This window comes from Vombatus ursinus, unplaced genomic scaffold, assembly GCF_900497805.2.
Source record: "Vombatus ursinus unplaced genomic scaffold, bare-nosed wombat genome assembly UNPS02003292.1, whole genome shotgun sequence".
NCBI classification, from domain to species: Eukaryota; Metazoa; Chordata; class Mammalia; order Diprotodontia; family Vombatidae; genus Vombatus; species Vombatus ursinus.
The window spans coordinates 12,968,402-12,996,225 of NW_020943070.1; the positions used below are offsets into that span (position 1 = coordinate 12,968,402).

The 27,824-nt window shown below is 40.5% G+C and overlaps 1 protein-coding gene across 1 annotated transcript in view; it reads left to right on the forward strand.

Annotated features, from left to right (window-relative positions):
- The window catches only part of MYRFL (myelin regulatory factor like), a 147,324-nt gene that overhangs the window by 71,962 nt on the left and 47,538 nt on the right, over nt 1-27,824 (forward strand). The window contains 3 exon segments of the mRNA XM_027872047.1: nt 2,599-2,708; nt 21,389-21,552; nt 23,751-23,815. Coding sequence (XP_027727848.1) covers nt 2,599-2,708; nt 21,389-21,552; nt 23,751-23,815 — 339 coding nt within the window.

Below are 27,824 nucleotides of genomic sequence, written 5' to 3' on the forward strand. Positions count from 1 at the left end.
AGATTAAGTTCTCCTCTTCATTCCTCCTTCCTCTCCCCTCTTTCTGTCCCTCCTCCCTCCTCCCAGGTAAGTGGCACTATATCCCAGGTCAAGATGGAGTTGGGCCAGTCTCTTTTCCAGCTCAAGAATGCCTGTTTCTTCACACAGATTTTTCAGTTAGAGAAAGAGAAAGTGAGCTGATGCTACCCTACCTTATATCTCTATAAAGGGATTTTTGTGTCATTTACTCACTTCTTTCCCACAGAAAGCCCTTTTCCATGATCATGCCACTCTGGCTCATTGTAGAAATTTCCTTGATCCAGTTATGCATATATCAAAAATACTTATTACCTGTTTTGCTTTGTGAATGATATGAAAATAAATTCAGTTTCTCCCCCTTTTTCTGCGAGTGCTGCAAGAGTCAGAGGTCCTGAGTTTGAATTTCACCTGGGATGTTACTATTTGTGTGATTTGGGGCAAATCAATTAACCTCCCAGGCCTCAATTTCCTTATTTGTAGAAGGAAGGAGTTGTAGCATGCAACTGTAAAGATCTCGAGTTAGAAGAGATCTTATAAGTCATAAAATCCAACCTGCTCTGGAAACTGAGGCCCAGAGTGGTTAAGGGACTTGCCTGGGGTCATGGTTACTAAATGCCCAGGATTTCCACTAATAAGAGCCTGAGATGAGATTCTAATGGTGGTCTCTCCACTATACCACGATGAATCTCATACCCAAAACAATCTCTGAAATTCCTTCCTCCGCTAGTTCTATGATCTCATAATTCCTCAGCCTGAGGTGTACTATGTCTCTAGGTTCTCTCAAAACAGAAGCAGCATCAAACAGTGACATGAGCCCTGGATTTGGAGCCAGAGATTTTGGTTCCATTCCTGCTTGTTACTTTCTACCCAGAGAAACCACTTGACCTCTAGGACTCAACTTCCATATATGTAAAATGAAGGGTTGGTATAGATGACCACTAAGGTCCCTTTCAGCTCTAGATCTTTGTAGCAACTTTTCTGTTAATAAATAGAGTGTCTGAAAAAGTCTTAGTGCAGCTAAAGATTTCATAGTAAGTCTAAATAGTTAAGCTTAAATGGCACTAAGACTTTTGAGACACCTTGTATACTAAACATGGAAATGTTTTGTGGTTAAATGAATTTCAGAAATGCCACCAAGGCAATAGAAGGTCACTAAAGGTCTCAGAGCAGGGCAGTGAAAGGATGAAAGGATCTGAGAATCATAGATTTAGGGTTAGAAAGGACTTTCAGGACTATTGAATCTCATCCTTTCATTTTATAGTTATATTATAGGTAGATTCATCTGGCTAAGGAAATGGAGAAAAGTGCCCATCCTCTTACTGAATGATAAACCCACAACTAGGAACAGCCAGAGTAAGAGCATTAAAAATGTTCACACCTACCAGTCTTTCATGGGTGGATTTTCACAGGATGAGAGGAATTCTTTCCCAGGAGTACAGTAGATAGAGTGCTAGGCCTGGAGTCAGGAAGACTTGACTTCAAATCCAGCCTCGGACACTTACTAGCTCTTTGACCTGACCCTGGGTGAATCACTTAACCTTATTTGCCTCAGTTTCCTCATCTGTAAAATGAGAATGACAGCGTTGTGAGGATTGTTGTTGTGAGGGTCAAATGAGATACTAATTGTAAAGTGCTTAGCAGGGCCTACCTCATAGTAGGCACTTTATGTCATTGTCATTTAGTCGTTTTAGTGACCTCATCTGAGGTTTTCTTGGCACAGATACTGGAGTAGTTTGCCATTTCCTTCTCCAGTTCATTTTACAGATGAGGAAACTGAGGCAAGCAGGTTTAAGTTACTTACCCAGGGTCACACAGCTAGAAAGTATCTGAGGCCAGATTTGAACTCAGGAAGATGAGTCTTCCTGACTTCAGGACTCCATGAGTTCAAATCCTATATAAATATTATCTATAGCAATAATAATTATTATTATCATTATTATTATTATCCTTTTGCTTCAGCTATTCTAGGTTCTTCCTGTGGGGAAGACAGGCTTATTTCATTTCAGCTGGAGCAGGCAGAATGAGATAAGGGAATCAGCTATCCAAAGGATATACATGAGAATGTTTACATTTCTATCCATTGAGAAACGGAACAGTGCTCACTTGGTGGTATCTCTCTCTCTCTCACTCCTTCACTCTAGGAAATGGCAACTGTACTTAAAGGTTTCAGTTTAGATTGAGGTAGTAAATCTCAGAAGAGTTAGACTCTTCTTTCCATTTATTTTCAGAGAATTTAATATCTGTATTGCTGTTTTCTATCCCACCTTGGGCTCTGTACAGGGATGTTCCAGTAAATGTTTAACCAGTGGCTCACTGAAAAAAAATGCACGTGACCTATTTTAAAATTTAATCTGCATTATTACCATTTTTTCCATTACTTTCTTAAGACCAGACAATCAACAAAAATAAATCAAGCCCTGACTTGTAGCATTTACAGATTTCCAGGTGTTAGTGCTCAGACTGAAAATTTAACAAACTGGCTCTAACATACTCCTGGCTCTGTATGTATTTCAGTGAATTCACTTCTCAAGATCATAAGGGTTATTACATTTGATGTTTTGTTTTGTTTTCTGTAAACAGGAATGGTAGCCCAAGAGGTACAAGAGGTCTTACCCAGGGCAGTCAGAAAAGTTGCTGATATTACATGTGAAAATGGAGAGAAATTAGAGAACTTCCTCATGATTGATAAGGTAATTATCAACAAACAAACATACTTTTTTATTTTTTGGAGGCCATCGGAGTTAAGTGACATGCCTAGGGTCACACAGATAGTAAGTGTCTGAGGTCAAATTTGAACTCAGGTCCTCCTGACTCTAGGGCCAGCACTCTATTCACTGGGCCACCCAGCTGTCCCAATAAATGTACTTTTATGAAAGCTGGTGTGTCATGGTGGAAGGAGCACTTGTCTTGGAATTAGAAAACCTGGGTCTCTAATAAAAAGCTGAGGAAAATTCTAGTAGGTTCGCACCAACTCTTCTACATGGATGCTGGTCAGTGCATTGCTAAAGGGTATTGCTATTTGTAAAAAGAAGCAAAACCCAATAAAATCATAGCAGTTTGGAGTTCCCCGAGAAGCATCCTTCATAATCAGTTACAGTCATTTCATTGTCTTGACCTCAGTTTCCTCATCTGTAAAATGAAACAGTTGGATTTGATGACTGAGGTCCCTCCCAGCTTTCTATCTATGGTCCTATAAACTGCTCTGGGATGGAGAGGGAAGGAATAAGCATTTCTATAACATCTATTATGTGCCAGGCACTGGTCTAAGTACCTTATAAATATGATCTCTTTTGATCCTTACCATAGCCTTACAAGGTAGGTGCTGTTATTATCCCCATTTTACAGTTGAAGAAACTGAAGCAGACAGAGGTTGAATGACGTGCCCAGAATCATACATTAGTAAGTGTCTGAGGTTGGAATTGAACTCAGATCTTCTTGATCGTAGATCTAAGGCTCCATCTATTGCTTCTCCTAGTTGCCTACATTCATTCAGGGTTGGGGAGGGGACTCAAAATCGTGCTATAATGAAGATCCATGAAAAGACGTTTAGCCTAGCTAAAATAAAACTTGGGGCATGGTGGTGGGCATAATCTGGTCTGCAAATATTTGAGGGGTGGGGATGTGCAAAAGGAATTAAGCCTATTTTGACGAGCCCACAGAATAGAACAAGGGACCATGGGAGTTAGAAAGAGGCAAATTTCAGTTCAATCTAAAAGTAATTGAATGAGAAAGAGCTCCCTAGCAATCTTAGCTATAAGGAATGGAATGGATTTCCTCCTCAGAATATGGAGACATGAACCCCTCATCTCTCGAGACCTTCAACTTGTCAGAGATGACCTCCTCTATGGGTTAGACTAGAGGTCTATTAGGTCCTTCTGAATGCTGATGCTATGACTAGATGACCTGAAAAGTCCATTCTGTGATTCTAAGTGTGAACCTAGGGAAGCCCACTGGTCAGAATTCCTGCTCCAACTGAGTTTGAATGTCATTTGAGCAAGAAGCCACAGCCAGGCTAAATTAAATTAATACTGGAAATACATGAAGAAATGGAAGAGTTTTGGGTGTTTTTAGCAACTTAAACTCAAAGCAGTGAAATCCATTGGGGTGCCTTATCATCAAGGCTAAACTTCTACAAAATTAGGAGCAGCTGGAGGTAGCATTGTTCTTACTCTAATTCTAAACCTTTTGTTTCTTTCTCCCTGACTCTTTCTGTCTCTAGTTACTTACTTAATCTTAACCACATTCAAATTTCCCTCTGATTTACTTTAGGGAATTTATAGAGTCAAAAGTCTCCCATTTTAAGTTTCCCATGGAAACCCCAGGAAATTTTTGTTGAGCATGGACCTCATTCTGTCTAGAAAGAAAAATATCAGAAAAGAGTCCCTTATGCTTTATTTATTTAACAAGCATCCCCCTCAATTTGTCACCCCTTGTTGTTCAAGGAACCACATAGGTAATTAATGTACATATATATGTATGTATGTGTATATGTATATTTTATATATATATATATATATATATACACAAACAGTACAGGTAATGAGTAACTACAGTTATACAAACACTACTTGACTTATTTTTTGTTTTGTTTTGTTTGTTTGGTTTTTTTTTTGGCTAGGCAATGGGGTTAAGTGACTTGCCCAGGTCACACAGCTAGTAAGTGTTATGTGTCTGAGGTCAGATTTGAACTCAGGTCCTTCTGACTCCAGAGCCAGTGCTCTATCCACTGCACCACCTAGCTGCCCCTTGACTTCTTATTTAGTGTCTTCTTTACTAAGAAACCAGAGATGAACCATAAACCAAATAGCAAAACATTTAATTAGGATAGGGTATCAAAGTAAATTACATGGGCATATGAAGTAGGCAAATCTTTACCTATCCCTCATACAAGAGGCGCAATCTCCCAAGGATTCCCATTGTGGGGAAGCAGGGCACGCTACATGGACAACTCATTCTTCCATAAAAATAAAAAAATTGCATCATACCTGGTATACTTCCTACCATTACAGCATGTACATTTATTTGATGATAAACAAAAACCCTGGTAGACATCTATCTCATTATTTATGTGATTAATGCTGGAGGGGATAGGGATTTGGAAAAAAAGTCGGACTTTTGTAAAGAGATGAGAGACATTCTCTTTCAGCACAAGTTAAGGAACATTGGAGGGGTGGACCCATATCCTGTTTGGATTTCTCATAAGCAAGAAAGGTTTGCTATAAAAATCATATCCCCTAGGCAAACACAGGCTTCCAATAAGCAGGAGGATGTATAAACATAAAGTATAATTTATATACCTCTAGATCTAAATAAGATAAATAAACCTTTGAAGGTGAAGGGAAAAACATTTATTAAGCACCTACTATGTGCTAAGGCACTGTAAAAATATCTCATTTGATCCTCACAACAACACTGTGAGATAAATGAAATTATTATCTGCTTTTTACAGTTGGGCAAATGGAGGCAGGCAGAATTGAAATGACTTGCCTAGGGTCATACAGCTAGTAAGTGTCTGAGTCTGGATTTGAACTCAGGTCTTTCTGACTTCAAACTCAGTGCTCTATAAACTGTATCATTTAGTTGCTTTTGAGGCAAATGAGAGCCTGGGGAAAGCTTATCAAGAGGGGCATCCTGAACCAACCTCTGGCTTGCAGCATCATGTGAGGTGACATTAGAGAATCCAGAGGACACCTAAGTTCTGGACCCCCTCCTTCCATTACATGTCCTCATCTAGATTCACAGAATTTGAAAGCTGGAAGGGACCTCAGTGGCCATCTAGGTCCACCTATATATGAGAGGAATTCCCTCTATAACATGATACCTGACAAGTTTGAAAGTCTACTGTCCAAAAAGGGGGAGCTCACCACCTGTCTAGGCAGCCCATTTCACTTTTGGACTGTTCTAACTCTTAGGAAGTTTTTCTTGATACTAAACATGAATTTGTCTTTTTGCAAGTTGGACCCACTGCTTTTAGTTCTGGTCTCTGGGGTCAAACAGAAAAAGTCTATTCCGTCCTCCACAAAGCAGACTTTCAAATGCTTGAAGGTAACTAGCATGTCTCCCCTGAGTTTTCTGTTCTTCTCCAGGCTAAACATGCCTATTTCAGTCAATCAATCAATCAGTAAATATTTGTTAAATGTCTACTATGTGCCAGGCACCATGGTAAGCACTAGGGATTCAACAAAAGGCAAAAGACATCCCCTGCCCTCAAAGAACTTACAATCTAATGCCAATTTTCCTCAACTTATACTTATTTGATGCGGACTCAAGGCCCTTTATCATGCTGATTGATCTTTTCTTGATATTCACTGGTTTATCAATATCCTTCTTAGACCATGGTGCCTAGAACTAAACACAATACTTAAAGTGAGTTCTGGTCAAAACAAAGTATAGTGGGACTCTCGCCTCCCTCCTATTCCTGGAAGGTTTGTCCCACTTAATAAGTATGACTGTATTAGCCTTTTTGTGCTGCTTCACCACACTGCCAACTCATATTGAGCTTGCAGTCCGCTAAAAACCTCAGGTTGTTTTACAGAAGAACTGTTCTCTAGTCATGCCTTCTCCGTCTTGTACTAGTGGAATTGATTTTTTATGCCCAAGTGCATGATTTTACATTTAGCCTTATTGAAATTCATTTTGTTAGTTTCAACTCAATGCTTAGTTTAGCGTAGTGCCCGGCATATAGTAGGTGCTTGATAAATGTTTATTGATTGACTGCTCTAGCCTGTCAAAATCCTTGTGGATCCTAACTGTCATCCTGTGTGTTAGCTGCCTCTTTCAGCTCTGTGTCATTGCAAATTTGATGAATATTCCATCCATACCTTTATTCAATTCATTAACAAAAATGTTAAATACAACTATTACAGCTAAATCAAAAGTTGTAAGTGAGAAGGCTCTGAATACATCCCTAAGTCTTCAGACTTTTCTGTGTCCAGCTCAAGCCAAAGTGACATTCCATATTTTGTTAGAAAAATAAAGCCTTGGGTTGACAATTCACATACTCATGTTATTTTCCACTTTGCTATGGTGATAAATATAACAAGCAATCACTCCCTTTTCCTTTATATTTGCCACTTTTTTGTCTGTGGAAACCCTGCTGCCTCAATTTCTGCCTTGGCTTCAACTGCAGACATGTAGGTATTTGATGTAGGCCTTACACTGGAATGTGTTTCATTAATGATGAGGTCTACCTAAAGAATGCGAAAGTGCAGATTAAGGACTGATAGGCTAGAATACCTAGCCTTACTGCCTTTTTTTTTTTTAAAGGATTTTCTGGGAAACGATAATGAAAAGTACAAGTCTATATTGAAGCATTTTCTTTTCTCCCCCAAAGTCAGGCAGTTTTATGAACTACTGGTTTTGTATTATCTACGGATTGCTTTTTCAATTTCAGTTTTATCTACAATTTATAGATTGTGAATCAGACCATGCCAAGTTAGAGGAGATAGCTATTGAGGTGGATGCCAGGTGGCTTTGTTTTCTTTCCTCTCTTACACAGAGCGATGACCTTAAAAGATAACATGAAGTTATTGAAAGTTACCTCCTTCTTGGCAAATGTAAGATATGCCTTATGCCTCTGTGAGGTTCCCTGAAGGGTGCTGACAGCTTTGTCTCCAGGAGAAGGGGGCAAACCAGAACTTGAGAGAGTTGCCCTCTGTCCAAAGACAAGGAGTAAGATTGGGATGGGATAAGGGAAGAAATGGCAAACCACTCCAATGTTGTTGCCAGGAAAACCCCATGGACAATATTGAGATGATGAAGGACATGCCATTGGATGGTGAGCCTCTAGAGTAGATGGTCCTATCATGTTGTGGTCCATGAGGTTAGGAAGAGTCAGACACAACTGAATGACTGAACAATAATAGCAAAAAGTTGCCGAATGAAATGAATTGATGACCCTTTCTGCACAAGTCTCTTGGGTGGCAAAGGAAAGATTTTTGTGATAGAGAAGCATCTTTCTTGGGTGGGCCACAGTGGCAAGGGGTAATCAAGGAATGAGTGGTTGTTTTTAGTAGAATACTTCTTCCAGGAATGTTCGGTATACACTGCTCTGAAATTTGTTGTATTACAAATTCCTTCAGGTAAGGGTCCCATCTTATTTAGCTGTGAATGTCCCTTTAGCACCTAGGAAAGTGATGTGCAAATTATAGACCTTTGAGACATGTTTGTTGAATGGATGATCAAAAGAGGAGATCTAGAGAATCTTTCAATTATTCAATCAATAAACATTTATGAAGCATTTACTATATTCCAGGCACTATGATAAAGGCAAGGGACACAAAAAGAAGCAAAAGACAATCCCTGCCTTCAAGGAGTTTATAATCTAATGGGGGAATGCAAAATTGAAGACTAACCCCTGAAAATTTAATCCATAACTGTCTTTTTTTTGTTACATGTTGTGTGCAACAAAATTAATCAGATTCTGCTTTTTGATGCTGTTTTCTATGCTATGACCTTTCATACGAATATAGATTTAGAAATGTAAGGTATCCTGAAGGTCTTCATTTCACAGAAGAGGAAACTGAGGCACAGAGAGGTTTAAGTGACTTGCCTGGGGTCACACAATTAGTAAGTGTCTAGGGTAGGATTTCACCTCAGGTCTTCCTGGATCCAGGTTCAGTGCTCTTTCCTCTATGCCATATCAGAAATGATTTATATTCTTTATGTGCTGGCAAAGACTATCTTCCATTTTATAGATGAAGAAATTGACTCAGAAATGTGATTTATTTAAGGTCATAAAGCCAAACCCAATTCCATCTCAGAATAAACTATAGGTTTTTATTTCTAGCTCAGTGCTCAATTCACAAAACCAACACCATCTTGACATACTTCAAGGACTGGGGATTTCATCAGGGTGGGTACTCCCTCCACTAATGTAAATTGCCACCCCTTTATTATCTAGTATATTGTCTTTGTGAGTTGCTGTGACCAAAAATGTTTCATCATTTGTTACATAATAATTACAACAAAAGTAATAGCCCCTAATTAGTGCTTTTAAGGTTTGCAAAGCACTTTTTATATAACTTATTTCATTTGATTTTTCCAATAACCCCATGAGGTCCTGAGCTACTAACATACCCATTTTCCAGATAAGGAAACTGAGTTTGACTCAGGTTAAATGACCTGACCAGAGCCACACAGCTGAGTTGAACTCAGATCTTACTAAGCCCAAGTGCAGCACCTTATCCATTATGCTCCCATGCTAACCCTGCATAAAATCTTCTGGCAAGAAGGCTAGACGAAATCTTTTTTTGTTTTGTTGAGGCAGTTGGGGTTAAGTGACTTGCCCAGGGTCACACAGCTAGTAAGTATCAAGTGTCTGAGGCCGGATTTGAACTCAGGTCCTCCTGACTGCAGAGCCAGTGCTCTATTCACTTCACTACCTAGCTGCCACCTCTAGACTAAATCTTAGATGAGACACTGTGCACTGTCAGGTCAGTCATCTCATTGTGGCAGTAATTGTTAAAATTTGAATCAAGAATGAAAAATAATTAATTAAGGGCATACTATTGTCCAGGTACCATGCTACCCACAGAAGATACAGATGACAAGACCATCTTTGTCCTCAAGGGAGCTTACTTTCGGGGTAGGGGAGACTTAAATGAACTGGCGAGGGGGTGGAGGGACAGGGGGGAGGCAGGACACAGAGTAAGTACTTGGAGGCATGATTTGGAAAAGGCAGGGAAATGGTGTGGTAGCCTGGTTTGGGCAAGATAAGGCAAAAAGCTCATTTATCAAAGCCTAAGGTACTTCCAGGGGGCAGAGTTCAAAGTTCCAGTGGGATAAGAGGAAGATTATATTCTTTGGATATATACGTCAGGAACCCAAGGTCACCTATTCTCTCTCTTTCTCTCTCTCTCTCTTTTTCTCTTTCTCTCTCTCTCTCTTTCCTTCCCTCCTTTCCATCTCCCTTTCCCTTTTCCCCTTCCCTCCTTCTCCTCTTTCCTCCCCCCTTACCTGTCCCTCTGTCTTTATAAACAAATATAAATAATTTATACAAGTCATGGGCTTCCCTTAAAGCTCAAATGAGATGATATTTGTAAAGCGTAGTGCTTGGCACACATTAGGCGCTTAAAAAAGGTTTGTCATCCCTCTCCCACAACCCCGTCCACCTTAAGTGTACCATGTGTCTTTGTAATGTATAAATGATCATAAACTTGGTTTTGGTTTAAACTCTCTCTGGGTGCATAGTGTTACTGCTAGTGTTTTGATATTTCAAGTAGTGATTTAACATTTGGTGGCTTATACAGATTCTTTCCTTCTTCTTCACATTGGTTATTTTGTCCCAAACTTTCACAGGTAGGTAGAGAGAGAAAAGAAGAAAAACCAAGTTGATTTCTTTTGCTTTTAGTTAATACCTTTGGTGTGAAAGGATTGGTGGGAGATGTGATACTTGTTATTCATTTATATTTGAACCTGTTCATTTTTAGCATTTAAAAGATGCTTCTTAACCTTGATACAAGCAAAACAAAACAACCCCTAAAATGGCAATTTAGGCATGCTGTCACGTGAGGGTAGTGAGATCTCCATCATATGATTAGAACTAACAGGCAGATGTTTTGTATGAGATTCCAAACGGAACTGTCTTCTCATGCATACAAGAATGGCTAGGTGGTGCCATAGTGCACAGAATGCCAGGCCTGAAGTCAGGAAGACTCATTTCCCTGAGTTCAAATCTGGACTCTGACTTTACTAGCTGTGTGACCCTGAGCGAGTCACTTAATCCTGTTTGCCTCAGTTTCCTCATCTGTAAAATGAGCTGGAGAAGGAAATGGCAAACCACTCCAATATCTTTGCCAAGAAAACCCCAAATGGGCTCATAAAGAGTTGGACACGATTGAGAATGACCGAACAACAACAAATCTCATACATATTCTTTAAAACCATGAATTTTCTACACTGTATTTGTAAACATATAACTGCCAAAATAGCTCAACTTAAAAATTTTGTACCTATTAGTTACAAAGATATATTTTTGAACAACTTTCAAAGACATAGACACTCACATCCCAATTTGGTACTATTTTCACCAATCCTTAAATTTTCTTTTATCTGCCCAACCTGAATCCTAGCCAACTACAAAACAATAGCTATCCTACAATACTACACACATGGTAGGTGCAAAATAAATAATTGGGGAATAAATTAATGGATTAATGAAAAAAAATTCAGTTTTTAGCATGTGACAAATTTGAACCCATAATGTAGAAGGTGCAATATATGACATGAAGCTATTAGAATGCTGGAGATAGGGATTTGTACTGAAATTTGATATTGTTATGAAGCTCGCGTACGGAATGCAAGCCTGCCACATATGGAATGCACTGTCTTAGGAGGTTTCTGTCCCTGGAAGTCTTTAAGCAGGTGTTATTGCTGATGGGATTCATGCTTTGGATGGAGGTTGGGTTAAATGACCTCCGGTGTCATTCCCAACTCTGCCTTTCTACGACTCAACATACCTCTCTGACTTTGGATTTGTAAGAGCTGAGTCCTTGGTCCCTGATGATTTTGAAAAACACAGGGTGTCCTCCCATTCTTAGTTCAGTTTTAAACTGCTATTGAGGATTACATGGTAGCCCAAAAGTCTTAGAGTAGGTTTAAATTTTGATAGTACTTAAAACTGCATTAAGGCTTTTGTGTCCGACAACCTGTACGATGCCAGAGGCAGCTTTTAAAGAGCTGACCAACCTGACCCCATCACCGGTGAATAGTACCTGCAATTACTGACCATTCTCCTCTAATGGCAAATGTAGATCCTCCTCACCATTCTTTGGAGTATAAGAAACTACTTCCTCCAGTTCCCTCAGGCAATCAACGAGTATTTATTAAATGTCTACTATGTGTCAGGCACTGTGCTAAATGCTAAGTTTGCAAGTACAAAGAGTGAAGCAAACTCTGCATTGCAAGGGGCTTACATCACAATGAGGGAGACAACAGGTAGAAGTATTAGAAGATACAAAATAAACATGGGTGTCCCAAAAGTCTTAGTGCAATCTGAAGCGTTTAAACTGCACTGGGATACCTTCACATTAACAGAATAATGCAAGTAAATGCAGAAGGAGCCTTAAATTTACTGTTGCTGTTGAGTCGTTTCAGATTCTTTGTAATCCTATTTTGGGTTTTCTTGGCAAAGATACTGATGTGGTTAGCCATTTCCTTCTCCGGCTCATTTTATAGATGAGGAAACTGAGGCAAACAGGGCTAAGTGAGTGGTTCAAAGTCACACAGTTAGTAAGTGTCTGAGGCCAGATTTGAACTCAGGAAAATGAGTCTTTCTGACTCCAGGACTGGCACTCTATCCATTGTGCCTCCTAGTTGCCCATATAACCTTGGTAGGTTCACCATATTTTTCATAAATGATTTATTACTTAGCTTCATATGTTCATAAACTATGCCCTGAAGGGCTTTGGAACTCCCTCCCTGTGGCCTGGCTGTTGGCCTTCCCATGCTTGTTCACCTCTGCCATGTGCTGGTCTGCAATCGGGTACACTTCCCTACTCCTTGTTTCTACTTTGGGGTTTGTAATCAAATCAATACTACAGTTGTATCTAGCATTTCAATCCACCGTCCCAGGAGGAGCTTCTCTCCTCATTCTTCTGACTTCTTCCCAGACCAAAACATCATTCCGTGGCCATAATTCCTCTTTCTATATGTATACACACATATGTGTGTATAGCCATATAAATAGATATTTATGTATCTCCCTCTTTCTGTCTCTCTGTCTCTGTCTCTCTCTCTCTCTCTTCTATGCACTTAGTGCCTTGCACTGTACTAATAAATGCCTAAAATATTTTTCCATTCATTCATTCAATTAGAATGGACAATGTTCCTTCACTGAGAGTCCCAGTCTAAGTGGAGAGGGTTATACTTTTTAGCAATAATAATGACAATAATAATAATTTATAGTGATAATTTATTATTGTATTCATAAGTCCAATGTCAAGTTCACCTGACTGCTCTCCTGTAGTCCAGGAAATACAAAAATATTCTATGGATGTCTCTTTGTGTGGGGTGATGGCAGAAAACGGCTCCTTAGTTATGTCTGTAGGTAGATTATGATGTCCGGGGCAGAAGTCTAGTCGTTGCAAGATTCTTAATAGGCACCCATACATGACTTGGTGGATATTGCTTGATGACTTTCTTTGGCATGCTCAAAATCAATGCCGTGGTGATCGATCAGGAGGGCAGTAAAAACCTCTCCTTTATTTCCTCTTTGAGAGGGATACTTTAGTTTATTTACCAGGTGAATTACTTTTACCTTGGATCTACCCAGAGGCACAGGCAAGCCAGTGTTGAAGAAAGTGGTGCTGACAGCAGGCTCATCTCACTGCTGAAATACCCGAGTAATCAGCCTCTCCCCCGGTTCAGGCCCTCATCAGCTCTTACCTGGATCATTACAATAGCCTTCTGATTGGTTTCATTCTCTCCTATCTGTAATCCATCCTCCTAACAGATGTCCAACTGATTTTCCTAAAACTCAGGTGTGACAATGTCACCCCTCTACTCAGAAATCATCAAGAGTCTTCTAGGATAATATAGAAAAATTCTCAGCCTGGCTCAGAAAGTCCTCTATAATTGCCTCTATCTACCTTTTCATTCTTATTTCATCTTATTCTCTCATACATTTCACCATCCTGGACAAACTGGCCTGCTGGCTGTTTAACATGTGCAACATTCCATCTTCTGTCCTCATGTCTGTGAATAGGCTCTACAATGCATTCCGTTCCTCTTCTCAGGTTTACCTGTTAAATTACAAATGAATTTTGTTAGTCTCTCTCTGTCTCTCTCTGTGTCTCTCTCTCTCCGTGTCTCTCTCTCTCCCTCAGGCTGTCTGTCTTCGCCTCTGTCCCTCTCCTTCCCTTCTCCCTCTTCCTTTCTCCCACCCCCCAGTCTCTCAGTTCATATTACTTTATATTTTTAAAAAATCTGGGGGAGGCAGCTAGGTGGCACAGTGGATAGTGCACCGGCCCTGAAGTCGGGAGGACCTGAGTTCAAATGTGGCCTCAGACCAAACACTTCACACTTACTAGCTGTGTGACCCTGGGCAAGTCACTTAACCCCAATTGCCTAAAAAAAAAAACTGGACCAATTATTTCATTGGCATGGGGTACACTCAGAAAAAACTCCTATTAATTCAAAGCAGTGACTCCTGATCTTCAGTGCATTCCTGTTATCCTCTCCTCTGTCTCACAAATCACTAACTTCCCTCAAAGGTGTGCTCAGGTTTACTTGTAAGTTATAAATGAATTACTGATCTGTTTTGGTGAAGGATATTTTTCCATGCCAGGAGCTCCCCACTCTAATTAAATCAGATAAGCTCTTCTACCTGAGGCTTTTCCTTATTTTCCTCGCTGACTTGCATTGTTAGTATCCCATGGCCCTCCAATAATTTATCTTCCTTTGTACTTTTAAAAGGGGCATTCAAAAGGGGCACAGTGGATAGAGCACTGGGCTTGGAATCAGGAAGACTCATCTTTGTGAGTTCAAATCTGACCTCAGACATTTACTAGTTGTACAACCCTGGGCAAATTACTTAACCCAGTTTGCCTCAGTGTCCTCATCTGTAAAATGAGCTGGAGAAGCAAATGGCAAGCCACTCCAGTATCTTTGCCAAGAAAACCCCCACAAGTTGGACACTACTGAAAAAACTGAACAACAATTTTTAAAAAATCTAGACCACTGGAGTGGGGAACTCCCAGTGCAAAAAACCCCTCTACCAATGCAAATCAGCAACTCATTAATAACATCAAATCTTAGAGAGTTGCTTGGGGGCATGTAGAAGTGATAGAAATTGTCCATGATCATATAGATTTTATTCGTCTAAGGTAGGATTAGGACCTAGGTTGTTCTGACTCCAAGTTTGGCTCTCTATCCTGTGCCTCATTGCCTTTCATTATTTTGCATGTTCCTTTTTTTTTCAATTTTTATATATGGTGTAGCTCCTCCAGGAAAATGTAAGCTTCTTGAGGGTAAGGACTCTTATTTTTGTCTTTGTAGCCCCATCCCCTGGCATAGTGCTTGGCATATAGTAGGCACTTAATAAATGCTCGTTGAATTCAAATGGCTTCTGAGGCCTCCTCTGCTTCTAAAGCTGAAATCATAGGAATTTTGCCTTTAAGCTGGATGACTTGTTCCTGGTAGTGACAGCCAAGGTCACATAAGCCTCACAGGTTTATTGTTCCTGGCATATGAACAGTCAAGTCAGTAAAGATAGTCTAGGGGGTCTCTGTGGTTGTCTGATAAGCCAATAACTGTCCTTCAAAGTTCCTCCTTCCTTGGGGATGACTAATAATAGTAATAATAATAATAATGATTAGCATTTATAAGGTGCCTACTGTATCCTAGATACTGTGCCAAGAGCTTTACAAATATCATCTCATCTTTGTCCTCACAATAATCCTGGGAGATAGGTACAATTGTTATCCCTATTTTTCAGTTGAGGAAACTGAGGCAGACAGAGGTTAAATGACTTGTCCAGGGTCACCCATCTAGCAAGTGTCTGAGGCTGGATTTGAATTCAAATCTTCCTGACTCCAGACCCAGAGTGCTATCTGCTGCTCCTAGTGTGGAAAATCCTTCCATCAAACTAGATCAGCAATTCACTTGTAACAATTTCAGAGGACTGATTGACTTGCCTGCATTCACAGAGCTAGTGTGTATGAGAGGTAGGATTTGAACCCAGGTCTTCCCGGCTCTTAGGCCAGGTCTCTATTCAATCAGATGAATCCAAGTCAAATACGTTTTTCCCATGGGAACAATAGTGTGGATTACGTTCCTATCTGTGGGCTTGCTGCCCACCTTTTATATATATGACTATAAACATATTCAATTATTTAGTCAACACACAAAAGGCATCCAAAATTGGTTGAATGAATGAGCTATTAATGGCACAGCTATACATTGCACACTATAGAGCTCTATTAAGTACATAAAATAGATTTAATAGGCCAATATAATAACCTAACACAGACATTTATATTTAATATGGGAAGCGGAGTGCTGGGCTAGGATGAGCACTGATGTCCAAAGACTTTTATTGAAATCCCAGCCCTGCCAGATCCTACCTATTTGACGTTGAGCATATCCCTTCATCTCTCCAGGCCTCAGTTTCTTGATCTCTAAAAGAAAGGATGAGGCTGGCTGAACTCACACATCTCTTCTAGCTCTCGCATCCCTGTGACCTCTGCCAAAAGAGTGTCCTTCAGTAACACCTTCCCCAACCCCATTTTGATTCTAGTGCCTTCCCTCTGTTAATTATTTCCTATTTATCCTACCCTATTTATCTGAGCTTGTTTGTATCTATTTGTTTGCATGTTTCTCCCCCATCGGATTATAAACTCCTTGAGGGCAGGGATTGTCTTTTGCCTCTTTTTGTATCTCCAGTGCTTAGCACAGCACTTGGCGCATACTAGGTGCTTAATAAATGCTTACTGACTGACTAAAGCCCTAGTCTGAGGGCTTATTGATCCTGAGTTCCTGAATGTCTTGCTTCAAGACTGGGGAGCACAGACTGTAGATTCTAGAATGTCCTATCAGATTGGAAAGGCTTAGAGTACTGCCCTGATAATGAATGATACATGTCTGTTGCCTGAAGACCAGTCTATCTGAGTACAAAGAAGCAAGAAAACAGGCCACCAAGGCATGAATTTATTCACCATGGACAGTCATGAAACTGTCTACTAAGTAACTGCAATCTGCGTTGGTGAAGGGCTCAAATTATAGAGCCGACTGGTGATGAGAGAATCCCTAGCCCCCCTCAAGGCTCACCTCGAGCTGCAACTCCAGCGTGAGGTCTTTCCTGGTCCCCTCAACTGCTAGTGCCTCTTCACCCCCAGAAACTACCTCTGTGTATACTTTGCATAGCTTTACTTTTTATATGTTACATGATGTTCCTCCCAGTAAGAAGTTAACTCTTTTGAGGGTAAAGGGGAGGAGTAGGGAAGAAAAGGGGAAAAGGGAAGCACCCGCTGGCATTTCTTGCACTGAACTCTGCCACGCTCCCAGGAAAATTCCTTACCAGGAAACTCATCATCTGGTGAGTGCCTCAGCCTTGGTACTCACACTCCATAAGTATCCTTAGTGCTCTCTGCGCCTCTGATTGGAGGGCTGCCAGGTAGAGCAGTGAACTCTTCCCAAAGCCTCCATTGAAAGAGGGCTCCCGGACTAGCCTCTCCTCGTTACCCACCAATTTGCACTCCTTGGACCAGCCTTCCCTTCTTTCCCAGACCCTTCTCCTTTTCCACTTCCTCTCATATGTTGCTTCCCCATTAGATTGTAAACTCTTTGAAGGCAGGGGTTGTCTTCTCTTTCATATGCGTACCCCCAGTGCTTAGCACAGTGCCTGGCACATAGTAGGGTGCTTAGTAAATGTTTATTGACTGACTGAATTGAGAGCGTGGATTGTTTCATTTGTCTTTGTAATCTCCAATGCCTAGTACAATGACTAGCACATGGTAGGTGCTTAATAAATGTTTATTGATCATTTGTAGTATTTTAAGGCTTACAAATATTTTCCTTCTAATAAATCCCCCATTGTTTGGATAAGGAAATTAAGGCACTTGGACAAGGTCCTACAGCTAGAAACATTTTGAATATAGGGTTCTTGTCTCCAAATCCAAAATACCCTTTCTAGTACACTAGGCTGTCCTTGTGAGTGCCGTATTGTATTGACCAAAGTCCTTACCTTACTTCTTTGTTATTCCTGTCTTATTTTTTTTTTACTGCTTTATTTATTTATATATTTACTTACATTTACATATTTATTTATTTAAATAATAATAAATAATAAACTTACATGTTAAATTTATTTAAAATTTATTATTTAAATTTTACATTTATTCATATATGTACTCACGTATATTTATATATTCACTCACATTCATACATTTGTTTATATATTTACACAATCCACGCATTTATTTATATATTTACTTTATATTTATATTATATATTAATATTTATATTTATATTATATTTACATCTTTACTTCTAATTAAAGGTAAGGATGTAACACCATTAGTCAATGAGTCAATAATAATTTATTAATTGCTTACTATGTGCCAGGGACCGTGCTAAGCATCGGGGTTATAAAGAAAGGCAAAAATACAGTCGCTGTTTTCCAGGAGCTCATATTCTAATGAGATAGACAACGTACAAATAAGCATGTGCATACACATTACCTTAGATTTATGGGAGGTAAGCTTAGAGTGAAGGTACTAGTGATGAAAGTGACCTAGAAAGGCTTCCTGCAGAAGATGGGGGTGTGGGGGAAGGGAGGGAAATAAACATTAATATAGTATTTACTATGTACCGGACATGTGAAGTGCTTTGGTAATATTATCCCATTTGAGCCTCATAACTACCCTGGGGGGAGAGGGGAGTAAGTGCTATTATTCCCATTTTATTGCTGAGGAAACTGAGGCAGACAAAGGTTAAGTGACCTTCCCATGGTCACGTGGCTAGTAAGTGTCTGAGTTTGGATTTGAACTCAGGTGTCCTGATTCCAGACCTAGGGCTTTATCTGCTGAGATCAGTTTTGAAGGAGGCCAGGGAAACCCAGAAGAAGAGCATTTCAAGGATGGGGACCAGCCCATAAAACATAGGGTGGGGAGATGGAGTGTTCTGTGGGAGGAACAGCAATGAAACCAGTGGTACTGGATCACAGATTGTATGGAGGGGGGTGAAATGTAAGAAGCCTGGAAAGACGGGAAGGGCCCAGGTTAGGAAGAGCTTTAAATACCAACCAGAAGATTTTAATCTAATCAGAGTCATGGAATTTAGACAGGCTTCTTCAGGAAGATTTTGCCAGATAGTATGATGAGACTTTGAGCTACTTAATTCATCATTCATCTCTCTCTCTCTCTCTCTCTCTCTTTCTCTCTCTTTGCTTTTCTGGTTTTTATTTCTTATTGTAAGGGACAGCTAGGTGGCATTATAGATACAGTGCCAGGCTTGGAGTCAGAAAGACTCACCTTCCTAAGTTTAAATCTGACCTCAGACACGTACTAGCTGTATGACCGTGGGCAAGTCGCTTAACCCTGTTTGCCTCAGTTTCCTCATCTGTAAAAGGAGCTGGAAGAGGAAATGGCAAACCACCCCAGTATCTTTGCCAAGAAAACCCCAAATGGAGTCATGAAGAGTTAGACACAACTTAATGACAACAATTTCTTGTTATAAATTTCTTTGTAATAAGGATAAGCATCATAAAGTTACCAGTTTTCTGCCTTGGACATATTTTTCTGCTTGAACTTCTTATGGTATATCTGTTTTTAAAATGCATGAACCTGCTCTTATCTGCACTGATTCTTTCCCAGCCTTTTGGATCCCTTACTCTATTCGCTTTAGAAATGTCAGAGAAAGCTGAGAGGTTTGACTTGAATGGTGGCCATATTCAAAGACACAATTCAAAGACCAAATCTGCCCTATCAAAAGTCTTTCCCTCTCAACTCCTCCTCTTGCATTTTAGAAGAGTGGACTGTGAGCTTTACCAGAACCTTTTCCTTCTACCAACCATTTTAAAGGATTAAGCCTGAGGTGTGACCATAACATAACGAGACTTGTTTTAAAACAAATACATTGGAACTCTTGCAGTTCATCTCCTTCAAAGTAATCCCTATTTACTTTTTCCACTGATGGGGTCATTAATCAAAACCATGTGGTATCATGTATAAAGAACTAGCCTTGACATCTGGGTCGTCTGGTCCAACCCAGAGTCAACCAAAAATCTAGTCTACACCCCCTCCCCCCAACAAGATGCCACCCAACATTTACTTGAAGATGTCAACTGAGGAGGTAATCTGCTACTTCCCAAGATGGCCCATTCCACTTTTAGAAAGCTCAAATTATTAGGATTATTTTTCTTCCATCAATCTCCTATCCGTGTCTCTGAAGTTTTTACCCATTCCTGGTAGCGGAGCCAAGTGGAATTAAAGAGAACAAATCTAAACTCTCTTTCACGTTAGAGCCCTTCAAATACTTGAAGATAGCTATCCTTTCCCTCCCATGCTTTGTCTTCCCTCCTCTTCTCCAAGCTAAACATCTCCAGTTGCTCCCGGTGATCCTGATTTGATGTACCCTAGTACATCATTACCATAATGGTACCATGTACCATTAGTACATCATGAATGATGTAGTCCTAGAGTCTAGGTCCTTCATCATCCTGGTTTTTCTTCATTAAAACATAAGGAAGGGTCACCACATATTAGTTGATTTATTCTTTCTTGTCCTTCCTATTGTTATTCAATCGTTCAGTCATGGCCATCTCTTCATGACCCTGTGGACTTGTCCATGGAGTTTTCTTGGCAAGGATACTGGAGTGGTTTGCCATTTCCTTCTCCAGCTCATTTTACAGATGAAGAAACTGAGGCAAATAGGGTTAAGTGATTTGCCCAGGGTCACACAGTCAGTAAGTGTCTGAGGCTGGATTTGAACTCAGGTCTTCCTGACTCCAGCCCAGGCACTCTATCCATTGCACCACTTAGCTGTCTTTTCCAGCTCTTCATAAGAAGGACATGCTCAATCACCTTCTTTGGTTCTAGTCATTTAAACATGCAGTCTTAGGGCTTAGGTGGGAGTTAAGCCAAACTGTAACCTATATGATTCATTCCTCTTATCCTTCATCCAGGCAGCCTAATGCGTATCTTGTCAATGATATCTGAAGTCTAGTTTTGCAGGGCTTTAATGGAGAGAGCGCAAATCAACATCCAGAAACCTGTCTTTTTTATAATGAGTTTCAAATATACCCTAACGCCAAGTCAAAAGAAATATTAGAATTCGAAACTTGACGACGGTGCCCTTCAGCTCCCTTGCCTGGCTCTGGCCTACAAGGGCACATTTTCATTTTACTGCAAATTGAATATAAGCAGTTTTATAGACTAGCTGGCAATCTATCTAGAACACTTTCTTGTTACAAGCCTCCTTGGGTATGTTCTGAATGAACTTGGGCATTCAGGGACACAGGCATTTTTAAATACAATTATAGGACACTGAGGTGGCAAAATGGATAGAGCACTAAGCCTGGAGTCAGAAAGACCTGAGTTCCAATCCAACCTCAGACAATAGCTGTGTGACCCTGGGCAAGTCACTTAACCCTGTTTGCCTCAGTTTCCTCACTTGTAAAATGAGCTGGAGAAGGAAGTGGCAAACCACTCCAGTATTTTTGCTAAGAAAATCCCAAAAGGGGTTGCACAAAGAATCGAACACAACTGAAACAAGTGAACAACAACAAGGTGGATGGGCGTAGCTGTCTCTCTGCATTGGGCGATGGCTCTTCCTCATTTGGGGGTTCCCTATACTAGTGAAATCCAAGCCCCAAGCCTTCTCTTTTTGTTTGCTTAATTTATGAATTTACCTGTTTTTTTTCTTACTCCAGGATCAGATCTTCATGGAGAACGTAGGTGCAGTGAAGCAGCTCTGTAAACTAACAAGTAACCTTGAGGAAAGGATTGAAGAGCTAGAAATCTGGAGCAAAAAGCTGGCCAGATTAAAGCGTCTTAGCAGCATGAAGTCCACAGCCAGTGGAGGGAGTTCACTCAGGTATCTTAGGGCTGGGGTAGTAAGAACAATCACTTATGCTCATATGGGGAGTTTTGATTCCAAGGGGTGTTATGTTGCTACAGGGAGCGGGAAGGATGGGGGATTAACAAAGAATAGCAACATGGTAAAGTGGAATTCAGGCTACGAGGTGGCATAGTGTTTAGAATGCTGAAATACAGCCTCAGACACATGTTGGCTGTGTGTCCCTGGGCAAGTCACTTAACCTGTGTTTGCCTCAGTTTCCTCAGCTGTAAAATGGGGATGATAATAGCACCTTGTCATAAGGATCAAATAAGATGAAATTTGTAAAGTGTCCAGCACATAGTAGGTGCAATACCAATGCTTATTCCCTTTTCCCTTCCCTTCCCCCTCCTGCACTTCTAGTAGTAAATATCAGAGCTGGGATTCTCACTCAAGTCCTATGACTCTATGTTCAACAAGCATTCCACTGTTGTTCAAGAGTTTCAGTTGCATCCAACTCTTCATCTAACTCCATCTGGGGTTTTTTTGGGCAAAGATACCAGAGTGGTTTGCCTTTTCCTTCTCCGGCTCATTTTATAGATGAGGAAATTGAGGCAAACAGGGTGAAGTGGCTAGTGAATGTATGAGGCCAGATTTGAACTCAGGTCTTCCTGACTCCAGGCCTGATGCTCTTTCCACTACAATCCACATTGGTAGGAAGGAGACTGCCGGGGAGGGAAACTAGAGAGAGAAGACAATACGGTCAAGAACTCCAGGCCCACTTGCACCTAGCTGTCTCAGTTCTCTCCGAGCCTCAGGCAGTTCTGTAAGGCATGAGCTCTATCTTGGAGTTTAAGAACTTAAAAAAAATTTTTGTTTGGAAAACTGTTTCAATATAATTTTGTTTAGTTGTTTCAGTCGTGTCTGACTCTTTGTGACCCCATTTGGGATTTTCTCAGTAGAGAAACTGGGATGGTTTGCCATTTCCTTCTCCAGCTCATTTTATAGATGAGGAAACTGAGGCAAACAGAGTTAAGTGACTTGCCCAGGGTCACACAGCTAGTAAATGTCTGAGCCCAGATTTGAACTCAGGAAGATGAGTCTTCCTCACTCCAGACTTGGCATGCTACCCACTATGCTACCTGAAATAATTAGTTTCCTTTATAATTCTGAGAACTTTATTTCATGCATTTAAAAACATGATTTTGAGAAGAGGAATCCATGGATTTCACCATCTGCCAAAGGGATCCATGACCCAAAAAGATTAAGAACCCGTGCTTTAGGTCTTAGCTATTAAGACACAAGCAGTCATAGCTTCTGGAGATATTGATGTGACCTTATGCAACACACAATATAACCATTTTGCACTAACTGACTTTTAAGAAGTGGTGATTGCTGACATGAGGCAGAGCAGCCATGACACAATGTTGGGCGGAGGGTGACTTCTTTAGTTATTCTGCATACAGCCATTCAATGGCCATTTATATATTTAGGAAACTCACATAGAGCTCAATTCTGCAAGGGGAGACTTTGCTTTACAGATTCAGAAGGTGAGTGTACATTTCCCCATTATCTGACTCTGGAAGAAATGACAGGTAAGGTTGAACAGCATTTGTTTATTCCTGCCAAAGTCTCCTTCCATGAAAAACAGCTTTAATTCTCCTGACTTCTCTAAGTTGACTTAGAGACAAAGTCTGTCTCTGAGTCATGAGAAAGTCAGAGTAACAGCTTAGGTGAGGGCCAAGAGGCAATGTGGGATATTGGATGGGATACTGGGCCTGGACTCAGGAAGATCAGGGCATCAATCCTGCCTCAGCTCTTCCTAGAAGTGTGACTCTAGGCAAGTCACTTACCTTCTCTGGGTCTCAGTTCCAAATAATACCCCATACCTGTCAAGGTACTTGAAAAGATTAAGTGAGAGAATGTATGAACTCTTTTATAAACCTTAACAACATCAACAATGCTAACAGCTGGCATTTATATAATGCTTAAAGGTTTTCAAAGTACTTTAAAAATATTATCTCATTTTATCCTCACAACAACCCTGGGAGGTAGGTGCTATTATTATCACCATTTTATAGATAAAGAAACTGAGGCAGAGAGAGGTTAAGTGACTTGTCAGGGTTATGCAACGAGTGTCCGAGGCCAGATTTGAATTCACGTCTTTGTGACTCCATGTCTAGGATTTTATCCACTGCCAGAAGTATTTGAATAGTAAAGAGTCTTTTCTTTTTCAGCAAATTTAGCTCAACTGTGGGTGCTTCTTCTATAAGAAGGGCTCCTAGTAAAACCAACACGGTAAGTAGAGTTAAAGGAATGATGAATCTATGTGTTCACGTGTGTGTAAAAAATCATTTCAGAGAGCATGAAAAAGTACAAATTTATTTGATTTGGATGAAGAGGTTTTCTCCTCCCTTCCCCATCTTGACTCCTTGGTGATCCAGTTCAACTTTATACTATTCTCCATTCTCAAGTCCTTTACCCTCTTTGTTGTTCAGTTGTTCAATTGTGTCTGGCTCTTATCAAGGCAAGGAGGCCATTAAGGAGTCTATTACAGTAACAAAATCCATAGGAGATACAGGAAGGAAAGATCACCTCTAGCTGGGCTGAACCTCTCTGATGAAAAGGATTCATGGAGGAACTGGGGTCTTGAAGTACAAATAGCTCTTATCGAAAGAGCTATCAGGAAAAGGCATTTCCGATGGCAGGAATGGCATGAGCAAAGTGCAGAGACAGGAGCTCATCAACATGTTGGGGAATGACACCTAATTGTTAGACTGGAGTGCAAGGTATGTGTAGGAGAATATTAGGAGGAGTGGGTAGAAAGGTTGATTGGTTCCAGAAGACCTTGAGTGCCAGACTGTAAAGTTTGGACTTTATTCATTAGGTAATAGGTAACCATTGACTTTGTTTTGTTTTGCAGGGAAATTTTTGTTGTTGTTCAGTCATTTCAGTCATGTCTGACTCTTTGTGACCCCATTTGGGGTTTCCTTGGCAAAGATACTGAAGTAGCTTGCCATTTCCTTTTCCAGTTCACTTTATAGATGAGGAAACTGAGGCAAACAGGGTAAAGTGACTTGTCCAGGGTCACATCGCTAGTAAGTGTCTGAAGCTAAATTTGAATTCAAGTCTTCCAGACCTTCCAGACCTGGTTCTCTATCCACTGTACCACCTAGCTGCCTGGGAAATAACATAATAAAATAACAGGGAAATTGCAAGGAAATAACATGATAAAAACCTGTGCTTTGAAAAATGAATCTGAACTATGTAACAGATTGGAAAGGAAAGAGATTAGAGATAAGGGACTACTCAGGAGGCTATTGCAGTTGTCCCAGTAAGATCTAGCAAGAGCAGAGCCAATGGGAAGAAAGAAAGGAATGGATGGCAGTGAAAAGGGCATGAAAGAATTGGCAGGACTTGGCCTTTGAGTAGTTATGGATAATGAGGAAAAGGGAAGAAGCAAAGATGCCACTGAGGTTTTGAAACTGGGCATCTAAGAAGGATGATGGGGCTGTTAACCAAATACAATAGTGAAATGAGCATTGGCTCTAGTCTGAGAACTTGGGTTCAAACCCTATTTCTGAAATCTACAACTTGTGTGATCTTAGAGAAGTCACTTAGCTTTCCTAGGTCTCAGTTTTCTCATTTGTTAAATGACAGGGTTGGGCTACATGATTTCCGAGGTCCCTTATAGCCCCAGTTTTACGATCCTACAAAAATAAGGGAGGTGAGGATGAGGAAGTGATTTGGGACAGAAGGCGATGAGTTTGGTTTTGGACATGTTTCTAAGGTTGTCAGTGAAATGTGAGTCTGGAATTTAGGAATCCCTGGATCATGTAATCCCAGAGTTTGAGGAGACCTCAGAGGCAAAAAATACCTGGAACAAATCCCCTCTACAATAGCCCAGATAAGAAATACAGTTTCTTATTATGGTTCAAATCTCCATTTTGATAGATGTGAAATTTGAAGGACAGAGAGTTTAAATGACTTGGCCCAAGATCAAAAATGTTGTTCAAACCTGGTCTTCTCATGGCAAATTTAGGGTTATTTCCTCTAACGAGACTGCCCTTAACAGATTGGTGCTGGGAATCTAAACTTGGAAGACATCCAGTTAGAGTGGATAGTTGACTCCATGGTAGTCAATGACATCTTAAAGGAGAGAGTCAATTTTCATCGGGGAATTTTCTTGTGTGAGAGAGAGATAACCTATGGAATTGAGTCACCTTGATGCCCTTGGAAGGCACCACTCATTCACCCATGTGGCAGACTACTGATTTCTTATCCTTCGATTCTGGTACCAGCTATAGCCTCACCTTTGCTGTCAGAATCAGTAGCAGATGCTTAATTTTTACAAACGAGGATGTGGAGGATCAAAGGCTTGCCAACTTTTACGCATTGGGATTCAACTATGGCTACCAGCTCTACTTATGTCTGACTCAATTAACCTTCATTCAGACACAGCCCTGAGGTTCCTCATACATTTTTGAAGATAATTGTGTTAGCCATTTTCTTGCTTTTTTGACTCTCTTTGAATTGATGGGCATTCCCTTAAGTCAGGAAACTAGATAGAGAAATTCAACCTTGATTTAGTTTTGTTCCATTTCTCTTTCCACCCTTGCTACTGTGATACTAAGAGGATATATGCCTTCCAGAGGAGACAAACATGTCACTCTCCCCTTTAAGCACTCCAGTCCAGCCAAACCAGCCTTTCTGCTGTTTCTTATATATGACCTTCTATCTCTCATCTTTATCCCATTGCATAGACTTCTGTCCTTCATTCCTGGAATGCACTCCCTCCTCTTCTCTGCCTCTTAGAATCAGTAATTTCCTTCAAAGCTCAACTTGCATGTCACTTTCTACATGAAGTCTTTCCTGATTTCCCTGCTGTTAGTACCTCCCCCTCAAAAAACTACTTGTATTTAATAAATGCTTAAATATGTTGTTTTCCCCCATACTATGTAAGCAACTTGAGGCAAGAGCCATTTCATTTTTGTGGTTATATCTTAGCTCCTAACATGGAGCCTGATGTTCAGATGACAGTTTGCTTGCTTATAAAGGGCAGAAACCCCTCCATCCATCCAATCTCCTGGATTCTCCACTGATTTAGAATCATGGACGGTGGGGGAAAAACTAGACCTTCATGTAAATGGAATAAGTAGATATTTGTTTGATGTATCAGGGTCTCAAGTACCCAAATCTTTCTCCAACTGAATACTCTTGTGCCCAAAGCCCCACTATTAGAGAATCTTTTCATTGGATCTAGCAGATATTTTGTTTTTCAAGAATTCTGTACTTTAACCTGTTAAGCAGTGAATGTTAAAATGAATGCCCCATGAGTGATTACAGATATGAGAGTTCAGAAAAGAGCTCACTGGCCTTGGACAGTCTAGGAAGACTCCGTGAGGTAGTGGGGCTTGAGTCCAAAAGTTTCCAAGCCTACCCCACCCTCCTGTCTCTCAGTAAATGATTTTGTCTTTGACTTTAATGAGATTGAGACCATCCATGGTTTTCCTTCCTCCGCAGTTCCAAATCTGTCCATGTCTTCACTCATTCTTTCACCTAGTTTTAAAGAATGGGGTAGCCTTCCTCCTTGCCGAGACTAACTGCTCCATTGATTTCCTTGATTATATGTCTTCTCATCCCTTACTGAGCCTTGCTCCAGTCCTCATCCATCCAAGCCCTTTCCCTACTTCTTCCTCCTCTCGTTGAATATTTATTCTTCCTCTCCCCCGAATACAAATATGCTCATCTTTCTGATTATGAGAAATAACAGGAAAAACTTAACTCTTCTACTGTCTTAGACTATCGACTTCTTGTCTCCATTCCACTGCTAAACATTTAGAAAGAATGGTCTATACTTACTTCCTCTATTTCCTTGCCTCCATTCACTCCTTAGTCTGATGAAATCTTGTTTCTGAGTTCCTACAGTTTTGCTGAAACTACTCTCTCTTCCAAGTCACTCCTTACTTCTTAATTGCCAAATCCAACGATCTTTTCTCTTTCCCTTTCTTGACTTTTTTTGGCAGCATATGACAGTGTTGACCATTGTCCTCTCAACAGTCTTGCTCCTTGGTTGCTGGAATTTGACTCTTCCTTGGTTCTGCTCCTCCCTTTCTGATTGCTCATCAGTCTCCTTCCCTGATTCATCTACTACCTCTCACCCTTGAAGTGTGAACAGGTCTGCAAAAACTCAATGCTTGACCCTTTTTACATCTCACTTAAGTCTCTCTGAGTTGGAAATCACATCCACTCCCATGGCTTCTATAGAGATGACTCCCACATCTGTAGGGTGGCACAGTGATTATGATGGA